At 35.7% G+C, this 19844-nt stretch overlaps 2 protein-coding genes across 8 annotated transcripts in view; one reads left to right on the top strand and one right to left on the bottom strand.

Moving 5' to 3' along the window:
- Positions 1-19844, top strand: part of COG5 (component of oligomeric golgi complex 5) — a 182459-nt gene that overhangs the window by 29649 nt on the left and 132966 nt on the right. The gene's annotated exons all lie outside the window — the stretch shown is intronic.
- On the bottom strand, positions 1722-14435 carry GPR22 (G protein-coupled receptor 22). Of its 7 annotated transcripts, XM_051805148.1 has the most exons (5): positions 13133-14435; positions 11259-11322; positions 7963-8004; positions 7356-7608; positions 1722-6345 (listed from the first exon to the last, which is right to left on the bottom strand). In XM_051805148.1, the coding sequence occupies exon 5, from the start codon at positions 3289-3291 to the stop codon at positions 1990-1992; it is 1302 nt and encodes a 433-aa protein (XP_051661108.1). In that variant the 5' UTR covers positions 3292-6345; positions 7356-7608; positions 7963-8004; positions 11259-11322; positions 13133-14435; the 3' UTR covers positions 1722-1989. The 7 variants fall into 7 exon arrangements, with proteins under 7 accessions (XP_051661108.1, XP_051661107.1, XP_051661104.1 ...); XM_051805147.1 differs by lacking the exon at positions 13133-14435 and having other exon boundaries at positions 11259-13040; XM_051805144.1 differs by lacking the exons at positions 7963-8004; positions 11259-11322; positions 13133-14435 and having other exon boundaries at positions 1722-3316; positions 5295-6345; positions 7356-7922.

Genomic DNA, 19844 nt, shown 5'->3' with positions numbered 1-19844 from the left:
TTATTGCATAAAACTTCTGCAGCCTCTCAAATAAGGATTTCAATTCTTGTAGGAAACTAGAAGTAGCTTAGATGAAAACAACACAGTAAATGGATACAGTTGAATGCAGGTGTCATTGGGCTAGTTTTCACAGAAAAGCCAGTGAAATTATATTTGAATATATGTTACACAGTAATTTCAGTTATCAATTATTATCAGTCAGATAACAAAATTTCTAGGTAGAATTTGGATGATCGTAAGTGGCTATTCTTTGTAGAATATGGAGTTGTAGTATTATTTTTTGAGTGTTCTATTCTGATAAGCTAAAGCCTAGGGCCCAAGTAAACTGAGGTACATTAGAAACACTGGGATTTTTTTAATCACAAGACCAGTTTTGGCAATACACATATGATTAATAATTTAGGAATGTAACAGAAAAGAACCTTTTGTTCCCCTAAAACACCACTTTTTTCCGTATATGCAACTTCAGAAAAATGCTTCAGAAATCCTCATTTTCTATGTAATAGTTTAGTCAAAGTAGCTCTCATATTCAAGGCTATGCTCTGCTTTTCTTTTTTTGTATAAGTTAGTACTTATTGAGAATTAGCCTTTTAAGTATACTGTAGCTGGTAACACACTGTTCAGTATATCTAACAAGACAAGTGAAATCATGCTCATTGATTTTGCAGTTTTTATTTTGTTTCCCTTTCCTCTCCCCCCTTAACTGGTAACTCGTCCAATCAATGTAGCCACTGTTCATTGAAATTATGAAATTTTTAAGGATGGCATGGTGCAAACAGCTTGTCAGACTTGTTTGGGTGAATATCTTAATTCTTGCTTACAATGTTAGGATGGTGGTAACTTCTTAACGTTTCTTGATTCTTCAATGCAGGTTTAAGAAGAAATAGAAAAAGAGAATATAGAAGAAAGGTATACCATGGCCACCTAGGGAAAACAGGAGTAGAGTAACTGGCAGTATTGGTGATTGTAACAAAGTAGTTGCATACCTAGAACTCAACATCATTGAAGGAGACGTGAAGTAAAAATAATAAGAGTTACTGAGGGCAACAAAAATTATCATCGTCTTTAGCTGTGGCACTTAACAGCCATATCCTTCTACGTAGATGGATGAAAGTGATTGAAAAATCTCAGTATAAAAGGTCCCCATGTCACACTAGAGGTCTAGCTAACCCCTTCAGCTTTGCAGAGAAGTGTTGGTTGGTTGGTTGTCTTTTAGCATCAAGCCCAACAACTTTCTTGTCTGTGTTTTTTTCCCTCATTTAGCCTGTGCTTTGCCCTTAGCTCCTACTGTGTAATTATTCAAATGTAGAAACTGTGGATCTGAGATTGTATACACAAGACTTTCTACTTTTCTTAAAAATACTTTCAATTTTTGGACGAGCTTGAATTTTTTCCCCCCATATAAAAAGTAACTGATTCTAAACCATTAACTGAAGGACATCATGTAAATGGCTTTGTCTATACGTGCATGCTAGTCACATGCTGGAGAAATTTGAAATAAGTAACTATCTAAATATGAGGTCAAAATGTGTCCAGGTTGTAGCTGCATAGCATTCAGAATACTTCTGATCAATACTGTTTACGAGTTAAATTTAAATATACCGTATCATGCAAAATGTTGTATTGGTGCTCCAGAAAAGTATTCCCAAGTGCAATTTTTCTTTAAAAATTCCTTTATACTTACAGAGAAACTGAGCCATACAAATATTTTTAAAAGTTTACACTTCTTTAAGGCTATTTATTTTCTAAAAAAAGAGGACTTGAATATTTTTGACAAATATACACATGGTGTTACGCTAACAAACAGCCATGCAACATATATCTTACATAATGAAGAAATTGAATATACAAGATCTAATCTATTTAACATACATATTGAAAATATACAGTCTCGCCAATAGTTAAAAAAGTTTTTTTTTCTTATTTGGCAGTATTTTTCTACAGTTTGTTCAAATATTCCGTTTGATGTGTTTTGGTGAATACTGAAATCTAGTCAGTGACAACCTGAGGTACTAAACATTTCTGCCTTACTTCATTGTCTTCAAAGGTAATCTTTTTGTTCCTTTTAGGCTCTATCCATGAATTGTGTATTACAGCGTTATTTGGCATGGGATCTGCTTCCACTATTGAAACCACTCGCTTTTTCATCTTACTTTTCAGAACTTTCTGAAACTTTTGCCTTGTGAATGCGTAAAGTAGAGGGTGAAATATAGTTGTTCCATATGCCATTACTAGAAAACATAATCTCAACTTTACCAAAAGGTCACTTGGGCCCAAACATAAGATGGTGGTGTTTAAAACAGAGATGGGTGTCCAGCAGAGAAGGAATGTTGAGATAATCAAGAGGGACATTCTGAAGACTCGCTTTTGCCGTTCCCGTCGCTCCCGGTGCCGTTTTACAGCTCGGCGCAGAGCAATTATGACAGACACGGAAGTCCTTACACCAAAGACAACATTTTTCCCTCCACCGCCCTGGGACACGTCTGTAGTCTCATGCTGGGTGGTCAGAGAAATAGTTTTTTTCTTTCTGGCTTTCTTCTTTTGTCCTGTTGTAAATCTTGTACCAATCCGAATATTTAGGGCCTGGAGTATTTTGGTGTATGTAATTAGCATTACTACAACAGTGAAGAAAAATATTGGAATCTGAACGAGAATGTGGTAGTACATTCCTAGTTCAGTGTGGTACTCGTTTGTACTCACACACAGGAGTGTCTTATTTTCCCAAGTACTTGCACTTCGAAGACTGAAAAAGTTGACTTCAATGAAAGGAATCAGGAAGGAAAAAAGTGAAATGATCCATATTGATGTCATTAATATCACAGCCCTTCCCATGGTCAGAATTCGATTGGCAGGTTTTACGGAGATGTCGTATCGGTCCAGGGTGATAGCAAAGACGTTGATTGCAGTTGAAACGCTTGCAAAAGAGACACAAGCCTCATGGAAGCAGCAGATGAGAGCAGTATTACTCTCCAGTGAAAGCAGAAGGATAACTATAGTTAGAGGAATACATCCCACACAAATTATTACATCAAGTACATGAAGGTTCATTGTAATTATGTTACTGACAGAATTGATTAAGTTGGATTTCATACAGTAAAGTACCAGCACGGTGAGGTTGCTGCCAAGTCCCAAAACAATTTCTAACATCAGAAATCCAGTGAGAGAAACTTGAAAGCTTAATGGATATGACAGTGGTCGGTACATGTTGGTATCGATGTCATCAATGGCATCTCGAACTGTAATGTTAGATTCAGACTGCATGTTGACTTCCAGAATGGGGGAGAAACACATTCTTTTGTTGCAGTTGATTTTTCTCCTGAAAGGTGAAATAAAATATGGATCTATTTGATTGCTTTTTTTTAACACTTATTTTAGACAAATCCTGGGGAAGGAGGAGGGAGGAAAAGCAACTATTCTTACCAAACTCTTCATTTACAGTATGTTTAGAGCTTTAGTTGGCACGGACTCAAAAGCCTGAGGATCTAGAATAAGGTCTTTCCTTTTAAAAAGAAAGCAGGATTTGCTTAAAAAAAGAAAAAAAAGTGAAAAGCTTCCACTTAAGGAGGCAAGGCTTTGTTTATAGTGATGTGGTTTTTCACAAAAGGCCCATTTGTTGAATAAACTGTACTTGTACATAGCCTTTGTATTGCTTTGAGGGTCATTTTAGGAGCAGGTTGTTAAGTATTAACAAATTAGTGCTCAAGATCATTTTAAAAAGCTCTTGTGGAAAAAGAAAGTGATAGGAACATGGTTCACTGTTGCTTATGTATCATAAAAAGAACATTTTAATTATTTATGCCAATTTAGCCACCTCTTTCTTATGAAATTTACAGTTGTGTTGTGGGCTGAAATGGAAGTTCTGTAATTCAGGAGATTTTTACAGAGCTTGAAATTTTCTGTTCACTTTTCTCTTTTTATTTTTTATCTGCATGTATGATGCTTGCCACTGCAACAATTCTATATAAGTATATAAAATTTCAAATGCAAAATTTATGTGGGTTTGGGGAAATTGAGTTTATTATAAAATACTACATTTCCTTTTTCTGATTTGAGTATTCAATTTCTTCAAGAAATAAGCACCTACATGGAGTGACCGAGTATTTAATTTTATTCCAGAAGAGATTTAAGAAAATAATTTTAGAAAATAATACTTAGAAAATTGTTCCTTTTGGGTTTTGGTTTTGATTTTTGTTTGGTTTTTGTTTGGTTGGTTGGTTTTTTTACAAACTGCAGTTAAATCCAGCAGATTTACATACATAGCATGTTTCTCTTAGGAATAAGTGAGGTTACAAAAAGTAGCATTTGTTACATCTAGGAGATTTTTTATTTTGTGGCTCACCTGCTTTGTTTTACACATGCTGGTGAGTCGTAAATGTAGCATCTGCATGTAATACCTGATGTTTGTATTGTTTATTTTGTCAGGCAGCTCCTGAGTTTATAATTGAGTGAATAAATAAAAGAGGTTATTCAATTTCTTGCTATGACACTTGAGGGTTTATATTTTTTTTTAGGTAGCTTTAAATTTAAGAGGGGACGTACTTGGCATGAAAATAACTTTGAATGCCGACCTTTGTTCTATTCTGAATACATTAAAATGGATAGCACTAAGGTGAACAAAAATGAGCTCTTTTAAAATGAAGGTATGAATTAAGCACACTTGGGATACAGTATGCAAATGGATTTCATCTGCAGTTCTGAAAAGCCTCAATTGAACAATACTATTAATTGCAAATTGTATGATGAAAATTCTTGTTATTCTTCAACAGCTATTTCACATGTGCCTTTTAAATAAAAGAAGATGTAAATTAAAATGTATTAATCTCAGGTGTGAAATGAAACAAAAAGTATTTCAAAAGCTTTGTTTCATTTCTAATTTAGGCAACCTCTATTCTGTTTATATTAACCCTCAGGAATACAATCTCCTCTGTGTATGCTGTCCTGGCTGTGAATGGATTTCAAGAAACCATTCCAAATGCATTGCTGGATAAATGAAGTTCTTTTGTATTAGCAAAAGCCAGGAGGAAATCAAAAGCAGATCTGCTAAAACAAATGACAGTCTCACCGTAACGTAATGCCAACTGAAATTTTGTGAAAACAGAGAAGTTCAGATGTGCAGAGTCTTAATGAATAGATTAAACATCACCTCCTTGTTGCATTGATTCTATTTCAGTTAAATAAAAGCAGAAACATGAAGGCAGGGAGCTCATTTACCCCGCGCATCCATCGCCTGTCTGGGTAAGTCCCTGCTCCCTGCAAGTGCTGAGCAGAGGTGGGGGCATGGACTGCCGACCTACCTGTTCTCTGAGCCTCAAGGGCCTTTCAGATCGTGGCAGCAGCTTGTCATAAATTGATACATGGTGTCACTGAGAGATTTTTGACATGTAACCTGGAAATCAAGTGGTGGCTGGGCTCTTATTTCATTCCTTGCAGGTTTTTTTTTCCTTTTTTTTTTGTTCCTGCAGTTCAGCGGCAAAAAATTCTGATTAAACACGGGGACTTCTTAATTGCCTCAGATACTTCTACAGAGCAGGGCATATTCTGTGTGTCTGTTCTGAGTTTCAAGCCAGCAATAACAAATAAACCTTCTTTTAAGTGACGTTAATTTCTTTCCCCTGTTGCATTTTGTAGCAGCCTGCTTTTTTTTTCCAGGTTTAAAGAGAAATAATTTCTGATCTCTGTTTTCAGAGTGCATGTAGACATCCTTTAGTTTATGGTTGCGTATTTCTTTCTGTAATATTCCTGCTCATTACTTTTGAGTGATGGCTTAGTCAAAGAAGTTGCTATACATCATAAAATCCAGTTCATGTGCTTTGAGAGTAACCATGAGTTACCTAATTTGGTTTATTTTGATTTAAGGAGAATACATAGCATCATAAAATTGAGGGAAAAATATCCATTAGTCATTATGACAAATAAGTTATTTAATGAGTAGTATAGAAAAAGCTTGGTTAAACCTTTATTCAGCTTGCTGGTGAAGTATGCATATTTTCCTTTTGAGATTTCATGTTTCATTGTCTCTTCATGCATCAGTAGTTTCCACAATTCTGGTTTTAAATTATAAATCCCTCTTTAAGAAATGCTCACCATTTTAAGAATCAATCATTGCACTCTTCTTTTAATGAAAATCTGAGCAGATGTGTTAGTCTTCCATGTATATTGTTGAAGTGTCATGCACGTAAATGGTAATACAAGTGTGTTCCATGTTTTGTTTCTAATTCCTTTATGTCTTAAGAATACATTTTAGTGATGCATCCTGCTGCTTGTAGGTCATACAGCTACAAAGATACCCGGTCAACTGCATTCTTCATATTGTCAGTTGTAAAACTGAATTAGTTGCTGCATGCCCTTGTGAAGGGGAGGAAAAAAAAGGTTAAAAGTAGGGCTTATAATTTCAAAATAAAATAATGCAAGAATATATTTTCTAATATCACTTAATTCATGAGTAACAGATCTCTAAAATTGGACCTTACAGATTACATAGAAAATCAGTTAGTGTGTTCTCTATTTGCTAATAAAATCATATTCTTCCTTCAGCTTACATGAATTTAGTTGTTTTGGACAACTTTCCTGTTCTCCGGATAGTGCAGGTTACGAAAACCCCTGACTAGAAGCAATAACTGTTGGATGTCGAGTGTCTGTGACTACAGCTAGAAAATGTAGTTTTATAGCTCTGGTGAGCAGGTAGTTTATGCATACAACTCTCTTGTCTTTTAATGAGAAACTGAACACAGTTAATGAGCCTTATAGGAAATATGCTTTTGGTTAATTTGCACACTGCTACAATTTCCTTTCTTGAAATAAATGTTTAGCAAATCCATGCTCTCAGTAAATGGCTTGAATATACAGGGTAATGAAAGAAATGAGTTTAAAAGAAAACAACAAAAAAGGGAGATTTCTTAAGCAATCAGAGATTAGTCATATTAGCCAACCTTCATAAAACAATAAGTATACACTAATTACAGACTGTCTGATCCTTCAAAGAGTAACTGAATAAATCTGAAACGTATTTAACTGCCAATATTTGGAAATACTACTGAGGGAGGAAAAACATATTCCCAATTGCATTATGTGGTTGTTTTCCCAATACTGTATGAGCTTAAACTGTACTGTCTTTATGTTGTATGAACAAAACAGCGTCTTAATATTCTATAAGACTTTAATACAGAACAACATTTTTCTACCATTGTATTTTTAATGGGGAGGGGGAAATAGCATTTGAATATTTCCTGGCCTCAAATATAACAATATATCAGTACTTAATATAAGTTGAATCTGATCTCTTGCTTTTTTCTCCTATTTTTTAATTTTGTTAAATGTTGCTTATTCTGTATACCATAATAAGGAACAGATCTTACCTCCACTAAAGATTTGGTAAATTCTCGATGCAGGTGAAGCAGTTCCAGGTTGGAGGGATTCATTTTGTTCACTTGTTAGCAGAGTAGAAGGGAAAGAGGGTAATAAGCATATCTTCAAAAAATGACCTTAATGAAAATTTGTGCCTGTACTGTGCCATTGTTTCAGCATACTGCTAATGTATACAACTGCTTTAGTTCTGGTTTACAGGCTGCTGCAGTCTCCCACTCTTCCTACGGTAGAATCAATAAGCATCTGAAAATACATAATGAAAGTAATTTAACATACTGAAGGCTTCTTGTCTCCAGAGACACCACTGAGATTCAAGCTTTCTAAAAAAGAAGAGCAGTGCTTCTGAGAGGAAAGCTTGCGATGGGCAGCTTTTGCAGAATGACAGCCTACCTTGTCGCTTCTCCTCACTGCAGAGAGATGCAGTGCATTCACTAATTTTGATTGGTCAGTGATGTTGGGCTTAAATTGTGCTTCATATATGGGATTGATGCCCTCCCTCCCCCCGATTTATATAAGGATTCTTTTATAAAAGGACTAAATTTACAAATGATTTATGAATTCTGGAATATATTAAGGGTATGCCTGTTTTATTTTTACCTTTTCACTCTTTACTTTGTGTACACTGGAAACCACATGACACTGAAAAAAAAAGGATTAAACGTTTATTACTTAAAAAGCTTCCAACAATCTATATTTGAATTTGCCTACTTTCCATTTCTGAGGGTTTTTGGTGGCTTGGGGTTTTTCCAGTTTTTGTCCTAAGAACATCTCTGAAATAATACTGCTTCTTTAAGCCATGCTGAATCTCATCTTACATGTTTGTATGCAAGTGGTCGCCTAGGTCTTCTGTTCAATAAATTATTTTCAACACAACTTGGTACCTGCATGTATATTAGAAAAATTAATGTTAGGATTCACAGGGATTATTCAGACCCTTAAAATGACTTGATAATTTAGTTAATTCATGAATCAGAAAAGAATGATTTTTAGGATCCACCACCATGTACAGTGTATGTATAGGAGTGAATGTTGTCAATTTTGTTGAAATGTTAACTTCTAAAAAAAATCTTGTATGTTCCTCATGAATTTTGCTTAAGACTTAACAGGTTATTGTAAGGATGTCTTACATGATGTTCTTGACCTTCACTTTGGAGGGGGTGTCTTCATTTTCACTTTTTGTTTCATAACTTATTTCTGAATCTGTTCTATCAGTATAAACAATGCTCACAACCACATAATGAGAAATGTAGCACAATATCTGTTCTGACTAGTATTTGGCTAAATAAACCTTGGGAATAAATTCAGTATAAACCCCAAAATAATATTTTTAAAAATCTGCTTGCTGAAACAGGTAGTTAAAAATACCTGAGTATAAAATGTTCTATGGATAGTTTTTAATCTCAATTGAGTATGGGGAGTGTGGGGCTTTTTCTTTTTTTTTGTCTTGTTTTAAAAGATTTTTAATTTTTTAAAAAAATTTAATAAAGTATTAAAGTAGGGTTATTAAATAAGCATTTATTAAGATGGCAGTTTGGGTCAAATTTTGATGGGCTCCTTTGTTTTTAAGTTGTTAATGCAATTATAAAATGCATTAACATGTGTAACTCAGACATGTTTATTTTTTCTCTTTATTTTTCGGACATCTGTCCAATATGTTATTTATCTTTAGGTAATGGCATACTTTATTTATTTTTTAAGATGGCTGCATATCCATCTAGCATGCTTCCTGTTCTGTACTCCTTTACATTCAGAAAATATGTAAATAAAGGTTGCAGAAACTTTGAACGAAGATCAGTAGGTACCAGCTGGCTATGCTGAATAGCAACTGATTGAGCCCTTTGAACTGTCCCTGTATCGTCTACCTCCCAAGAGCTTGAAACCAGTGATACCACCATAACTCTGAAGAGTTGATGTGATAAAGAGGATTCCTGAAATGGAAGCATAAATACTAATATATTAAAGAGGTTTACTTGCTTCACTTTCAGTATGACTTAGGATAAGTAAGGAAGCCTGTCTAAATTCAAACAGATGAATCTTCATCTCCCTTTCTAGTTCTTCAGTGTGTGCCTGAGCAAAGATGGAGGTATTGGATGAACTGTACTGTTAGGAAGAAAAATATGTACACACGGAGGAAGATTGTAACAGGATTTTGGATACAGCATGGATATGTGGTTCAAACACAGGCAAAGGGGTCATGAAAGACTACCTGCATCACAGAAGGTGATATTGGCAGAAGTTTTATCTGCAGAAAGTGTTTGAGAGAAATGATAAGGAGCTGAGTTGTGAACATATATTAAGCTTGAGTTTTCTGGAGAGAAAATCAGGAAAAGAAGCAGTACCATATGGAGGCAATCAGGAGTAGGTGGATGGGTAGACATGCTTATAAGCCATTGCTGTGCAGATGCTAGTTAAGATAGTGTGAACAGATGACATCATCCTCAAAGGGTAGATAGGGAAGAGTGGGCAAAAAGAGCCATGTGCAGGCACCCAGCATAAACAGAAAAATGTGCTGTTCTTATACCTGTTTCTGTGTCAGTACAGAATGGAAGAGAAAGAATTTGCCTGGTATTTTGGCTTTTAGGGTAGTGAAAAGTGAGGTGAAAGGATAATGAAAAGATAGAAATATCAGGGAACAGCAGGAGTCCTGAACCAGGAGACTGGTGGTGAAGGGTCTTAGGACTGAGAATGGCAACACAAGGGGAGAGGGAGACCCAGATGGTGACAGAGAATAGAGCTGTGAAGGGTTGAGGCTGCTGGGTCTGATGTGGGGGGGAAATAAATGCAGAGGCAGGAGCTTGAAGCAGAGTGGAGCATAAGGGAATGGAGTGCATTTAAATAGACGACGAGTACACAGAGGTAGAGAGAATGGCAATTGCTATAGCATACACCCCTGTAGTACTTTTAATTCAATTCAGGAGTCATAATTATCTGTTAGAATATGTTCTACTTTACTGGGAGCAGGAAGTCCAAAAACATGGAAGTTATAGAGTATTTCTTGGTCCTCTTCCACCTTTTATCTACTGTCTTACTTTCCACACAGGGGAAGTAATGTCCTAGCATTGACTGTTACTGCAATCCAAAACGGTGGCAGGTCATCTGTAGATCTGGAGGTCTAAACTTTGCTGGGGATTTGCTAAGATCACTCTGAATGCAGCTTCTTGTATTGCAGTGTTTTAAATAAGCTTACTTTGTTAAAAAGACTCATTAGGATCACAAGGTCTAGCAGGGCCAAATGAAGTACCCAATTCTAATGTTTGCTATCAGAGTCCTTAATTTTGGAGCTTTAGCATTCTCTTAATGCATTTTAGGCTTTAACTTTACATAAAACCTACCGCAAACTATCTTAACATCCAGATATCCTGGGCGTTCATGAAGATCTTTATAGGTGCAGTTGGGAGACTGTGTCTGTTCACTTCCCTTGTTCTCTGCATTGTTCTTTTTTCAGTTTCTGTGATTATGCCCCCTGAATGCTTCAGCAGCACTTTCTTTCTTTGTACTGCATGTCTTGTTTCCTAGCCTGAATCTTGCTGCTCATTTGGTGACTGTTTAGAATTTTACTGCTTCTGGGTCTAAAAATGTCATGTATTCTCATATTTGCAAGAGACTTGGGCTCCTAACTCATACAAATTTTTTAGTGCCACATAATGTCTTTAGAGCTTGAATTACTTTTGAAAATGGATATCAGATGTTTTTGGACATCTTGCCCTGGGATTGTTGTTTAGCATTATTTACATGGTGCATCTGCACAGTTCCAGCTGGATAGATCCTTCTGTACCTTGCACTTACCTACTCTAAGCACTATGATACCCAATTCTAACACAGCTCTTCTGGATATTTTATGGTTTATATCTGTTCTAGCAGCTTGTGATCCATATCTAAAACGTGTTTCTTACCTTGTTGCATCTTAGTTTCCTCAATAGTCAGTTGTAAAGAACTTTGTTAATTGTTGTTGAAAATCTGTATCAAGGAAAAAAAGCAGTGGATAATAGCTGTTTCGGTTTGGGAGTTGCACTGATGTATCCTTGTTATCCCAAATCTGTAAATGTGTTCTACTTTACCTGATACTGAAATTATGACTTGCTGGCCTGGATCATATTGCAGCATGCTTTTATGTTGAAAAGGTGTAAATCTGATTCTCGTGCAGTACACAAGTTCTAGTCATAAAGGTTTTATTATTATTTAAGAGTGATATGCTGAATAGATGACAAAAAAGTCTGGTAGAATTTGTATATAAGTACCATTCTGAGTCAGATGATAACAGTCTTCTTTCTTTTGGCACAAGTACTTTATTCTCATTTCTTTATTCTATCAAGAACTGTTCTAAGGCTGTTATTCCTTTTCTGTAGTAAAGACTGACATCCACAAAATTAATTTTCCATTCAATGTCCTATTCTTAATGCTTATTTTTTCTCTCTTATTGTTGATTGCCATACAGCTTGCTTTGTTTTGTTTTTTTTCTGTAATGACTTATTTAGGTTGGGTTTGAGGTTTTTTGCCTTTCTTAACTCCATATTTCCCTTGTCAGGAAACAGTCTTACAATGGGACATTGTTGATCTCAATTTCTCCATTTTAGAATTACATCCATAGAAAAATCTGGATTTTCCAGATTAATTATAGGTTGTTTCACTGTGCTTCCTCTTGTATTTGCAAAGATGAAGACCTTTGGAAGCAACAAAAAGGCAAATATTTTTACACTGATATTAAAATATATTATACATAAACCATATATATAAAATTCTATAATAGTATATATATTTTGTGTTTTTCTGTGTAATGTATATATATTCATTTTTCAGGATGCAGAGTTCATGTTAACATAGCAACCTGAGTATGGAAAAGTTAGCTACTTATGCCACGAAATAAGAATGTCTTATAAGATTCATTTGGGTTTGTGTAATTGTTAGGCATAGGTTATTTGTTCAGTAGTATTCCATGTTAGTTCAGCTGTTGACCTTTTCAGCACTGGAAGGTTCTGTACTCATGAGGAAATGTGTAAGTTACAGAATGCCCTTTAGCTATTTAGACTGAAACTGTATCTTCTTTTAGTTTTGCACAACAAGGTGATACCAAAGAAGAATTGCAAAACTAGTGCAATTCAACCAATTGCAAAATCATTCATATGTAGAGAAAGTATCCTTTTCATATCATAACAATAAATTTGGTTAAGTGATATAGCTAAATCACAGTCTTGGTGTATTATTGCACAGTTATTTCAGTGAAAAGAAAAAAAGGTATTATCAGTTATTCTCAGGAAGAAAATATGGCTGGTAAATTTAATAGTAATTTAAATAACATCAGTCTGACTCCAGCTTTTCCCCATGGAGGTGATTTGTCCTCTAGTATAAACATTCATAGTTAACGGTGCTGCATCTCATAGTAGTTATTGGCAAAAGTTTAACTAACTGGAAAATTGAAGATATTTTTTCATTTTCTTTAAAAATTGTGATATTACTGTGAATTTAGTTTTTCCTTCATTAAAATTGTGCTTTGACTACTCTGAGAATTTGAGAGATTTCTGGTTTTGTAAAATATTCTTAGCTCTAAGTTGGCAATTGCTACTGAGTTCTAGTGAGGGTTTCTATATTATGGAAAGGCTTTTGAAAGTTCTGGCATTATATCATTTGCATTGCTTTGAACATACAAAGAAAAAAGCCACCTGCTTGCATTGTGTGAGCCTGTGCAAGTATGCCTGAAAGAACACTGATTCCCAAAGTTGGAAAGTAGTTTAGCACGGTAGCTGGAATGTGCTGGAGCTGGAGTCCTTACCCTGTGTGGCTGTAGAATGAGGAAGTATTGCCTTGTGGTTTGAAGTCCCAGATGGTTGCTTTCCTTGCTTTCAAGATATTTTGTATGTTGGAAGAAGTTTTTGGTATTATTCCCTGCTGCTGTGTGGCTGTGTCTCCCAAGTCGTAGCTCCTGACAGCTCTGTGCTAGTGCATCGCAGATCAACATCGATATAGACATGTCAGTAAGCTTTCTGCCTGGCTTATTATAGTGCACTGGATTCACTGGTAGCTGAGCTTAAAATGCAGAGTTTAAACTTCAGGATCTGGTTCAGGATTCTCCATCAGATATCCTTGTTGCTGTGAATGTCGTGCCTAGCCAAGTATGTGGGATGGGCAGCTGGAGCAGCACTGGATACCCCGTTACAGTCCCCTGATGCAGGGGTTGGGTTACACACCTTCCTGCTGTAACAGCAATTCCCTTATGTGGAATTGCTAATTTAAAACAAAGTGACAAAAGACGAGGGTTTTCTGTAGAGTTGTTCATCAGAGATCTTGGATGGACTTTGCTTCTAGTAATTTTTTAAAATTGGAAGGGAGTACCATTTTCTTTTAATTAAGACAAACTGTTCAGATGGCATGCCTAGTAGTGACAATTCTTCTAGCTGAAATTAAGAGACAAGTTTTATGATCTAAATTGCACCTTAGTAAAGAGTGAAGACAACCTGAAGAGGTATCACATAAATTGTGTCCCTTTAATTTTGTTAAGATCACCCACAGTGTAAGGTTTACTGCTAGGGTGACTTTATACATTGCAGTTTTGCTCAGCTCCTTGGCTGGTTTGGTTTGAAGAGCTACAAAAAACGTGTGAAAAAGATCCAGTAGGCTTGCTACCCTTAAAATCAAAGTTCAGTGACCACACACAGTAACTCTGCATGTTGCCACATAATTGCAGTGACAGGAGCATACTTTGCTTTCTTCTGACAACAAAATAAAATCTATGGATGGTAGTTAGATTCCCTTTCTTCTTGTGAATGACAGATCTAAGTGGTTAAAACCGTGTCAGCCCCTGCATCCGGTTCAAATGTAGGAAGTTGTTCACATCAGTCTGATAGAGGTGAACTAAGTTAGTGCAGTGTGTTGGATTCACATTTACTCCGCTAAAAAAAGTACTGAATTGATGTGCATGTTGATCTAAATTGAGATTTATGTTGGTATCATGTTCAGTTTATTTTCTTTCTTCCTCTCTTGTTTGGGTTCAGTCGTTTTCATAATCTGTATCCATAACATAGTTTAATTTTTTTAATTGATTATTGAAAAATACCTCTTATTTTCTTCAGTGAATAAGTGAAAGAGAAATATAATACCCATCATATTTTCTGGGTTTTTTAAAAACATATATATTGTAGCTCTAGAGTCTAACATAAATACCTAAACTATGTTAAAATGCATGCATATGCATGCATATGAAGAGCTAATTTTGTCTGCGAAGCCTTTCAAATATCAAGGGTTTTTGTGCCTAAACCATAGTTTCGGGTTTTTTCCATCTTCTAAAGTATTTTTAACTTCACTGCATAATTGTTGTCTTTGAAATCACTTACTGTAATACTGAAGCAAACCAGAGCTTGTATGAAAAATGCTTTCATTTGCTGTTTTTTGGGAGAAGGCTGAGAGCAGTAGTGTCAGTGGTATGTCTGAGAAAGGAAATACTGTTTTGTTTTGTATGTGGTTGATGCCTGGAAGTGGCTTAAAGGCTACATTTTGTTTTGCTAATAAAATCCTGAGAAATTGAAAGTGGTTGAAAGTGTCACATTTTTATTACACTGATGGATGATGAACAAATACATTTATGGAGAAAAACCTTGTCATATTCCTCATCAGCCTTCACTGATGGTCTGCGTAATGAATTAAAACATATAGGTAAAATGAGTTGCAGTGATAGGAGCTATGAAGTGTAGTTGGAGTAAGAAGGAGGAAGAATGATTTGCATTATTTCTTGTACCTTTCAAGGTGAGAAGCTTCACTATTACTAGGTAGGCTGGCAACTCTTCAAATTGATAGCTTTGGTTAGGAGCTCCTGGAGGAACAGTGGAAGATGGAATATAGCAACTGAAACAACCGATCAACAGGAAAACCACGTGAGTTATTACATACTGACTCTGCCTGTTACCATGCTGTCTTTCTAAAAAAGAAATTGCCGTTCTGATACAAGTAGAGGTCTTTTCTAGTTCTCATTCTTTACACAGTAGATATGGTGCCCAGTGAGAAATTACTCCATCTGAGAGACAGCTGGATATGGAGAACATTATTTCTCTTATTAATCAAGCAGATTAGTTTTAATGTGAGGAAAGAATGAAAGGAAAGGAGAGTCTGCCCTTTGAAAGTGGTTACTATTTTGAGCTTGCTGGTGGTTAGATTGGAAATGGTTTTCTTTAAAGTTGTTTAATGTTGTAATACCTCTTCTGCTGTCTTGCTCTTGAAGAAGAAAGAAAAACTCAGCCAGCCTTTGCTGTTCCCCCCCACCAGGGCAATTATTTTTTTCCCTGCAATTTTTTCATATATTCGTCAGAAACTTATTTTGTTCACCGCCATCAAAAAATTCTAGGCATCTACCTATTTATTGGATTCTTGCTAATACCCTATTTAACACTCCCACTCCAAAATCTTTAATCTGGCATTATCACAATAAGCAATACAGGTCTAGGGTAGAATACTTCAATGGGGATTTTCCGGTGGTTTTTGAGTGCATCTGTATGTAAGGACTCTATGGCTCTCAGTTAAATGCATACCCTGATAAATGTTACAGGCTGTGATGATAGCAAGTACTTCAGACAGTTTGTGAGAGTATAAAAGCCACTCTCAGTAATCTTGAAGCCTGTAGGCAAAGCAGCTATTGCAGTGTACTTTGTGGCAATAAAGATTGATATTAGACACAAAAGTTTTGTTTGTATTCAGTACCCTTAATCTAGAGCAAATTTATATGGACAGTTAGAGATAGTGGATTAACATTTAAACTAAGGATTTTAGCTGCTTGTCCAATGTTCATGACCGCAGTGCCTGAGCATCCTGTATCTGCTTCATATTTTCTCTTTGCATTATTCTGTTTTGTAGAAAAACAGTTCAGTTATGTGCTAGAAGCCTAGGGCGGATCTGGAAAGTCTGTCTGTATTTCGTGAATCTATCCAGTCTCTATAATACAAGACCAATTTCTTTTTGAGGAATGCACAGACTATAGAAATTTTCCACATTTATTCTCTTAGCAGGTCTTTAAGCACAGATTTTTTTATGTCTGACTAGACAAAGAAAGTTAAGCCAAGGCAATGCTTTGGAGTAATAAGGAGAGAATTGGGTTTTGAGTGGAAAATAGTTCATGTATCTATCTCTCAAGACATTAATTTATTTTTTCTAAAGTAAAGTAATGTATTGGCAAAGTCAGAATATAAATTATTTCTTGCACTAACTTTACTTCTATCTAAATTGCTTTAAGCCCTCAACTGCATTGGAAGGGGGGTAGGAGAACGAAACAAACCTCCAGAACATGCAAATAATTAATGAGATTTTAAAAAACGTATTGATGAAACACTATAGAATTCTCTACTTCATCATCCAGCTTTTTGAAATGAAACCCTCCCGTCCCACATCTCTAAGGAAACAGGCCTTGCAGTATGCATGGAAGATTATTAAACACAGGACAAAAATACAGAAACCTGTTTGGAGAATATTTCACCTGGATTTTGACTTTGGGGAGTTGTTGCTTCCACCATCAATTAGTAATTTAAGGGTAAACATACTTGATAAACAAAACCTATAAACATATAGGACCTATATGTTAAACAAATCAATATTATGAATGGAACAAACTGGTTATAGTACTTTTATGTTTGGTACTTTGGGTTATGCCATCCTGAAAAAACCTTTTCATTAATATATAGGTGCTTTGTATTTTGGTGCATTTCTACTTCTCTTATCCTTCCCAATACCACCTGTATCTTACATGTTTGTGTGATGTGGCAGGAAGAAGAAGAAAAGACACCTATTTAGGATGAGCCAGGCATGGAGTTAGTAGCATGAATATTTGATGAGAACTAAAGGAGTCTCACGCAAGGACAGGGAAGTTGTGAGAATTGCCGTAAGGGTGACTGAGCTGCCCTTCAGATTTCTTTATATAGGCTTCATATAGATCATTTTTTAATGATCTTTTTCTATAAATGGACTAAGAGTGTTGAATTTTATGATCACTTTTGTATAAAACTGCTAAGAGCTTGACTTGTAAACCTTGCTTTAAGTTTTTGGGGTTTTGAAAAAATTCTTCAGCAATATCAATATTTCTTCACTTTGGTATCACAGTGTAATTCCGTTGGGTACAATTGCCATGTATGGCAATTTGCTGGATAGCATCCTGTGATCAGCTGGGCACAAAATTGCCTTGAGTAGATTTGCACATCCACAACACAAAGAAATGAGAATGCAAATGGGATTGATCCCAAAAATTTCATGGACCAGCAGCTGCAGAGAGAACTGTGGACTGTAGAGAGTCCACATAAAATTGCTAATCTGTAATTTTAAATCTTTGTTTAAATCTGTGATTACGATGCAAAGTTTATTTTTCTCTTTCTGTGCTTGCCTGAAAGCGTCTGTATTTTCAAAGTATGTTTTAAGATTGCCGAGAGCTGCTAGTCGTAGATGATGAAGAAATGAATTCACCAAATCACTAATCTTTTTAATTTTTTAGATTCTTTTTAGAAATACATCCAGCTGATATAATTTAATATTTTGTTTTTGTGCAGAATCTTGGCTAATGCATCTGTTGAATGAATAAATAAATGGGAAGAAATGCAGTTTTAATTCTGGCAAAACCTATTTTTATTTTTTGCTTGTAAAATTGGCAGTAATATTCTACTCTGGGATAGCATTATTGGTTACTGACACAGTGGAATAATAGTAGCAGTTAGAAATAAATTTGAATGTAGTTGAATTTTTTAGCTTGAGCTTTTATTTATTATTTTTAAGTAATTTTAGCACCTGCAAAATAATACAAGATTCTGGTTTCTCGTTTGACAAATGTTACGCATTCACAGATTAATGTATAGCTTCTAATCTCCACTGATTACTATTATCTAGGAAGTACTTGTTAGATGTTAAAGTTGTGAACACTGAACAGGTCATAGATTGGGCCAACCTGTTCTTTGACTGAGGCTCTAGAAAGCAACCAGGCAGCTATTGTTTTACGCTCTGAAAAAATGTATTCCTTTGACTGCCTTTTGTCTTTTGAATTCCTACTGAGTTAGTCATTTATTTATTTGTTTTGATATTTGAATGATATTTGAGCTTTTAATGAGGAAATTCTGTTACGCTGCTTGTGAGAGGAGAAAATTGTATCCAAGTAGTTTTACTTGCAGTACCCAACTCTTTGCTGTTCAGTTTAGCTGATAAATATTGGGCTGCTCAAAATGCCTGCTGTGTCCACCTCCCAAGGCCTTCTCAGCACTGTTCAGGATCCTCTACCAAACCTGGGATTTTGGGGTGCTGATTCAGCTGGCACAAAACACTCTGGGTTGCTCTTGAGGAAATCTGTGATTGATTGACTTGATTAAAACTGCTGTCACCACTGCCACTGACAGGCAGCGCTCACTGCGGGGCTGACTTGTACAGCTGAACAGTGCGCACAGACTTGTTATCCTGTAACTCCTGTGATACCTATACCATGGTTATATTTTGTGTGAATATGTATATGTATATAAAAAAGTATATAATATTTATAAAATTGACTTAATTCTCTAGAAGTGGTATGAATTTACACTCTTTCTGACAACAGAAACGGTATAAGTGTTGCATTCTCCTTATGGAGATTCTCCAGTGCATAATGCATTCTCCAAAGTGGAATCCTACTTGCAAAAAGGTACCAAGAAGGAATGCTGAGTTTAAGATAATTTACCCTTAGCCCAGAGGCTTTCCAAAATGAGCTTTTCTCCAAGGATGGGCCTACTGCAATGGCAATGGAAAAATAAGTGCAAGCCATAGTTTGAGTGGATTTTGACTCTGGTTTTATTTATTTGCACAATGGTGATAATTTTTTCTTCTCTCTTCCAACTAGCAAAGTCTTTCTTTTGGCATTTCTTCTGCTTAAATGTGTCAGAAGTAGTATCATTATCTGTGTGAGGATTGGGAAGGAGAAAAGACAGACACAAATCTATTTACAATACTAGAATCAATCTCTGCTGAAATTTAGATTTTTGTACAAATGAAGTAATGTCATTCCTGTCTTTTCATGTTTTTAATCTGAAATAATATCATGGAATCATTAAAATTGGAAAAGACCTCCAAGATCATCAAGTCCAAGACCATATCAACTAAACTACAGCACTAAGTACCACGTCTGGTTGTTTCTTGAACACTTCCAGGGATGGTGACTTTAGTACCTCCCTGGCTTGTTCCAATGCCTGACCACCCTTTCATTAAAGTAATTCTTCATGATTTGGGATTTTCACTTGTGTAACCAAGATGGTTCCTAAAGTTTAAAAAAATTACATAGTTGAAAGTTTAAGAAAGTTCTTTTCTTCACCTTTCCCACTTTGATAGACTTCATAACTCTCCATTTCTTCTCATGGATAGAAATAAGTCAAAGGAAAAAAACCTGGGGAAAAACTGATTAATCGGCTGGGCATGGATGAATCACTGGACAAAATCCCAGGACAGTGTTAGTTAGGAGACAAAGAATGATGCTTCTGTTACAACACTGTTCACAGGACTCGTGT

Source organism: Manacus candei, unplaced genomic scaffold (genome assembly GCF_025592945.1).
Source record: "Manacus candei isolate 608988 ecotype Guabito, Panama unplaced genomic scaffold, ASM2559294v1 h1tg000063l, whole genome shotgun sequence".
In the NCBI taxonomy this organism is placed as follows: domain Eukaryota; kingdom Metazoa; phylum Chordata; class Aves; order Passeriformes; family Pipridae; genus Manacus; species Manacus candei.
Note: the sequence above shows the minus strand (reverse complement) of the source record. Positions and strands in the feature narration are given on the sequence as shown.

Excerpts from the sequence above, each read along its gene's own strand:
- GPR22 (XM_051805148.1), bottom strand. The coding sequence starts at position 3,291 with ATGTGTTTCTCCCCCATTCTGGAAGTCAACATGCAGTCTGAATCTAAC.